Source organism: Hirundo rustica, chromosome 2 (genome assembly GCF_015227805.2).
Source record: "Hirundo rustica isolate bHirRus1 chromosome 2, bHirRus1.pri.v3, whole genome shotgun sequence".
Classification (NCBI taxonomy): Eukaryota; Metazoa; Chordata; class Aves; order Passeriformes; family Hirundinidae; genus Hirundo; species Hirundo rustica.
The window spans coordinates 89,105,339-89,111,338 of record NC_053451.1 but is presented as its reverse complement, the minus strand read 5'-3'; the positions used below and the strand labels follow the sequence as shown (position 1 = coordinate 89,111,338).

General features: G+C 42.3%; 1 protein-coding gene across 2 annotated transcripts in view; it reads right to left on the bottom strand.

Moving 5' to 3' along the window:
• Positions 1-927: 927 nt before the first annotated feature.
• Positions 928-6,000, bottom strand: part of SLC9A4 (solute carrier family 9 member A4) — a 32,401-nt gene continuing 27,328 nt past the window's right edge. For both annotated transcript variants that reach the window (XM_040055496.1, XM_040055497.1), the window contains exons 11-13: positions 5,309-5,440; positions 4,518-4,605; positions 928-1,226 (exon numbers count right to left, since the gene is read on the bottom strand). In XM_040055496.1, the coding sequence (XP_039911430.1) occupies positions 928-1,226; positions 4,518-4,605; positions 5,309-5,440 (519 nt within the window). The remainder of the gene's footprint in view (positions 1,227-4,517; positions 4,606-5,308; positions 5,441-6,000) is intronic.

The following is a 6,000-nucleotide window of genomic DNA, read 5'->3' as shown; positions in this document are numbered from 1 at the left end:
TTGCTTCCTATCTGCATTGCTGCTCCAGTTGTAGTATGAAAAAATGTGCATTCATTTGGGCACACAAGTGGAAGTGGGGAATGGAGAAGTTAGATACTTTACAAGGAAACCTCCTGCTTGCTGAATCACAAAAATATTGTGTATGTTCTTGCCATTTCATGCTTACATATAAAAACCTGACAGCACTCCTGCCTGAAAACTCCTCTGGATTTCTACAAACGAGGATACCTCCTTTATTCATCCAAAACATCTGTAGGTGAGTGATAGGAGCCTAAATATTGAAATAGATTTAAGTAGCTGGAGTCATAGATCATCACAGTAGATGACTTTATGCACTTTTGCAGAGCCAAAACCTGAGTTACCAAGAGGTTCCCAAGTGCTAAAAATGTCCACTGAAAATCCTTTTGACTTAAGATCTTGCTTAGGCATCTTCAGTGACATTTACATGCCCTTAAAATGCCTTTCTGTTTTTCAATTCTTTCCCAGAATGCAGCTGCTCTGAAATCAAAAGCTCTATGCAAGTTGAGGCAATCAATCTGTGCATTCACACATCAGGGATGCCTTTATATATTTCTATCCTCTGGATGCAGACCTCAGTATGAAACAAAGGCAGTGGCAGCTTCCATCCATGGCATTGCATGCACCCCTCTACTGCTGTTTAAATCCACATCCAAACCCCTACAAACACCATGTTCTCCTCTTTCCTGCAATGTTTTGTTGGAAAAAAAAGCTTGATATAAGCACGTAAGAATTTGAGTCTTCTCTGAGCCGCTAAGTACCTTAATACAGCTCTTGAAAGTGATATGAGAACAAGCACTCTTGTCCCCAGAGGAAAATCATAGTTTGGTTTATATAAAAGCTTTGTTATTTCTCCTGAAGCAATGCACCAGGGGCCCTAGAAATGCAAACACTGATCTTCTCTGCTCCTCATACAATTAATGGCCTGGCTGGTGCCATTGTTTCTGTTTCTTCTTCTGACTCATACTCCTCTACTTCTCTGACAGTGAACCGAGCCTTTGGCATTGGAGCTAGACTGTCTGCTCTGGTGAAACGATGACGGCTGATTGAATTTCCTCTTCGACCTGACAGATTGGATGGACCTGCTGGTCTATCCAAGTGTGCCATTGGAATCAGTTCTTGGTGGTGCTTTGCTTCGAGTGGCCGTAGCCGGGACTGGGGTCTCGATGTTAATGGGAACACAGCATCAGAGCCACTTCTATGCTGATCTAAAGAAAAATTAACAAATAATTAATTTTTTAAAGAGGAGAAAAGAGAAATGCTGTGGTATTGGAAAGAAGAGATAAAGGGTATTCAATAAAATAGCCTGGAGCTTGAGCATTTAAAAAAATTACTATAGAATAAGGAAGCAGTCAAGAACTAAAAATAGCCCTAATTTTTAATTTTAATTTCAAAGCTGATGTTTAAAAGATTTTATTTACCTTATCTCTGCTCTGAAACCCCAGAAGATAAGCATATTTGCCTACCTTTTGGTATCTCACAGACCTGCCCAGTGCCTTCATTACAAGGGTGAAAAGCAAGAGTGAAAGGCAAGAGTGAAAGGCAAGAGTGCTCTTTTTTGTAGTTTGAATTTTCCTCAAATTTCATAAGGATACCGAATAACATGGTTAAAAAGCATTTTTAAACCCACAGCAAAAAAAACACAAAAATGTGGCAAAGGTGAAAATTCTGGTCCATCAAAAATCCAGTTTGCCCTGTGACCTGTGACTAACAAGTTGGAAGAGAACAGTTTCATCTGAAACCAGTGGTGCTTTGATGGCTTTGGGTGTGTCAGGTCTGCTCCTACCAGCTTGCTTTGCCACAAATACATTCTAAAAATTTGCCTGCAATGGGCCAATAACTGGTATTCTCATCCTGCTGAGTTTCTAGAATATATGTTTTCACTTTTCTTAAAGCCACTCGTAGTCTAACTACACAGTAGTTAAAGTAAGAAACACTCCTAACAATCTAAGCTAGGAGGTTCTGGGATATAAGCACAAAGGTCTATGAACAGTAGAATTAGTCCAAATCCTGCTACAATTAAGGTACACATCTATTGATTATGGTCACAGTGTCAAATTTTAACAAATTATTGCAAATGCATAACTATTAAATTATTTTAAGTTAATGTTTGTTTCACAGTTGGGGCAGTAAAGCACTGCTGCTCACAGGCCACGTGGGCATATTAAATCCTAAGCAGGATAGGATTTCTCAGATTTCCAGGGCTTCTACCTAGCCCTTTGGGAGCATCATTGCTACAAAGCATGAATGATATGTACTGCCAAAGAAATAATTCATAAAATCATTGACTAGTTAGGGTTGGAAGGGACCTTTGAGTTCCCTTACTTCCAGCCCCCCTTCCATGGGCAGGAAACCTTCCACCCTTCAGACCAGGTCACTCAGCCCCATCCACTTGCTCATGAGCACCTTCAGGGATGAGGAGTCCATAACTTGTCTGGGCAACAACAACCTCTCTGGACAATTCATTCATATGAGTGGTAGAAAGAGCTGATAGGTGACTTAAGGATCTATTTCTGGTCATTTCTGAGCTTTTGGTTACTAAATTTTCTGCACATGCTATATGTAAGCTTGCTGGAAGATGTTTTTTCCAGATGGTCATCCAGGCATAGACAGAAGAGATGACACTTATCTCTGAAAATGCATTATGTGCATATATGAGGTTGTCACTCTAATTCCCTACATACTGAGTACTTTTCTTCTTAGTTTCCAAGTGCAATTCATCTCATCCCAACAGTTTATGGGAGGACTTTAAAGTGATTCAGGCCTATCTAATAGGAAAAAAAAAAAAAAAAGTACTTGCATTCATTGCCTCAGGGTTTAGCTCTCTTCCCACTAAAATAATACACTTCCTCCTATAGCAGCATTTGGCCCCTTGAAAGTGTCTGCAGTGATTTTAAGTCTGAGACTGCCATGTGGAATACTTTAACTCTTTTGCAAAGATACATATCTCCTGTGATGATGTCCTGATAAACAGGAAAAAAAAAAAAAAAAAAAAAAAAAAAAAAAAAAAAAAAAAAACCTCCTTGAGTAACATTTATTTTTCCATCTGAGTAGATCCCATGAGTTACCATTTTGCTGTCATCACGCATGTGTGCCCACACAGGACTTTGAATGGAGTGTTTAGGGCAGGAACCAAAGACAGTGAAAGGAAGAGACTTGGGAAACAAGAGAGGGAGAAACAAGTGCAAGGAAAATAAAGGAAAAAGAGCATAAAAAGGGCTAGTCAACACATATGTCCAGTAATGCCCTGCACTTGATCAACACAGTCTCTCTTGTTTTTTCGTTTGACTACACTTCTGACTGTGTTCCTCTATCAGCAGCTCTCCATACGGTGTGCTTGTGTTTGTGGAGTCTTGAATGCCAGCAGCTGGAGGGACTGGAGTGCATCTGTCAGTGCAAAATTGCTGGCAACCATGAAGCCAGAGCAGGCATTAAGTAGTGTAAGAGGCTTGGGAGCTGCCTGCGAGAGCAACCATGAGTCTGGAACAAAGACTGAGGAGGGCAGAAGGTCTGTAGGTTGACTACTGGAGGGAGCTGGAGGTCCAGAGCAGTGACTGGAGAGACCATGGGATCTGTGGTTGGCTACTAATAAGGCCATAATGTGGACTGGGTACCAAAGAGACAGGTTTGCATATGTGTCCCTGTGTGTGAGTCAGGAAGAGACAGGAAGTTGCTCCCGGGAAGACTGGCTGCCCAAGGCCAGCTACTGTGGTCCTACAACACATGAGGTGGAGTGCAAGACTATGTCTCTGCATGCCTGTGTGTAGGTCTGTGTACCAGCAGCTGCTATGGGGCTGTGTCCCCAGGGACTTACATGCCCAAGTGCCACCAAACGTGCAGATAGAAGGTCCAGGGCCAGCTACTGAGCAGAGTACGTATCTCAGGCCAGCTACTGAATATTCAGATAGCGTGTATATATGTATAATTTTTCACTATCAGCCTCATCAGCCAGAGAGGGAACAAGGATCAGGCCATTGGTGCTGTTTGCATTTGCATGAGCCCTGTGCCATGTCTGTGCTGGTCTCTCTGCCTGGCTAAGTACACAAGCACTGAATTTTGGTGTGGGCTGCCTGTTTGGAATACCTGCACAGTGTTGGTACCTGCAGGACCTAGGGGCATGGAGCTCCATCAGTCTCAGCTGGGTTGGGCTACAGGTCCAGGGAGTCTTAATAATTTTGCATGCAGCTGTGTCTGTGGGGCTGCAGGGAACAGATAATTTGTGTTCTTGAGCTTGGCCGGTAGAACTGCAGGGTTCACAGGACTATTTGTTCAAGAGGGAAAAAGAGAAAAGCGGGAGGCGCTGGAACAAAACAGAAACTGCTGCAGTAATGTTCATATAAACAACATAGATAAAACAGAAAGGAGAGAAGGGCATAGCTCATTTAAAGAGGCCGTTGACTTCCATGGGAGTGTGCATGTAGTACTCTTAAATCCATCAAACAACTAGCCAGGTTTCTTTCGCTACTCGACTAGGATACAGACTAAAGCACTTGCATTACCTGTAAAAGTAACATGCCTGGCTTTTCTTCTAGTGGGCTGGCGAGGACCCTGCGGCAAGGAGAGGTAGCGAACTTCCGTGGTGTTAACCTGTGTAGGAGACATAGGTGTGTCCAGTGCCTGTGACTGCCTCCACTCGGATCTTACTTGGCACAACAGTAAAGAGGTATGGCAGTATGCTGCACCTTCACAGCTGTATTTTGAGAGGTATGAATAATATCAATACTTGGCTTGGATGGTTGAACTCAACGTCAGCTCCACTGAGAATGTCTGTCTGATATAACAGCCAAAGAAAAACATGTTCTTCTAAGATTCATCTTTCCTGTTTCAGGTGAAAAATTTGAATACAACTATCCATCCAAGAAGAATACATTTATCTTTCTTAACCATGATTATCTCAGCTATAAATGTCTGTGCTCTTCAAAGCCTGCCTTTGGCCAGATAAACCTCTTACTGACTGAGAGCCCAAACCATCAATGTGCCAGAGGCTTTGCATCAGGCCTGTTTTGTTTATGCTATTCTTTGCACATGCAAAATCAATGCAAGTTACATTATTTTATTACATACAGACAGAGTAGCCGATTTCTGACCAAGGTATAGAGATTGGACGTGAAAAACTTTGCAGCTCACATGCTAAGTGAAGCTCCTTCTTCTTGGGTGCTGCATGAGCACACCAGGAAAGTAACCATTTTAATTACAGCAAGAGCACATTAAAAGTAGTGTCTTCCCATATTTACAGAGAAGCAGAGGCATTTTTATGTAAATAGTAGATGGATAACAGGATAACAGGTACCGGTCTACCCCAAGGCAAGCTGTTTCCCTTCCTGCAACTTTGCCTTAGGCTGTGTTCCCGACGGATGAGGATTTCTTGTGCTTGTTTCTCATTTGTGTTAGTAGGAAGATTGTGCCGGTTGTATGCTGGTGCCTGAAAGAGAAAATGCAGACAGCTCATTTTCATTGCATTTGCAATGTTAATCAGTCTGATCAATCACAGGGCCAAGGGGACATCTGCCTCAGCTCAGTCACCGACCCAACACAGACCTCCTTGGTATCACATGGCAAAATGCAGCCATGCACAATCTTACTGCTGCAGAGCAAGATGGGAGGAAGCATGAACACAGCTCTAAGTCTCAGACCTCAAGGACTGCATTTTGATGCCATTTTTGATAGATTCTTGCCTGCTCAAAGTGCAGGTATATAAAATATACCTACCTAAGAAGGCTGTTATCATCTCTTTTCTCATCTCATCTCATCAACTGTAGTTGGGAGCTACAGATATGAGGCAGGTCCCAAGAAAGAGATAACTGGTTAACTCAGCTCTGAGCTTTGGTACTAATATTACTGAAGCTAGAGCATGCTTCAGATGCACTCAGGAACAAGGAATGTATCTCCAGCATGAGACACAAAACTGAGTTTCCTTTCCTTGGACAAACCACAAATTCATATTACCCTAAAACTGAACATCATTTAAGACAAGTCTTTTAG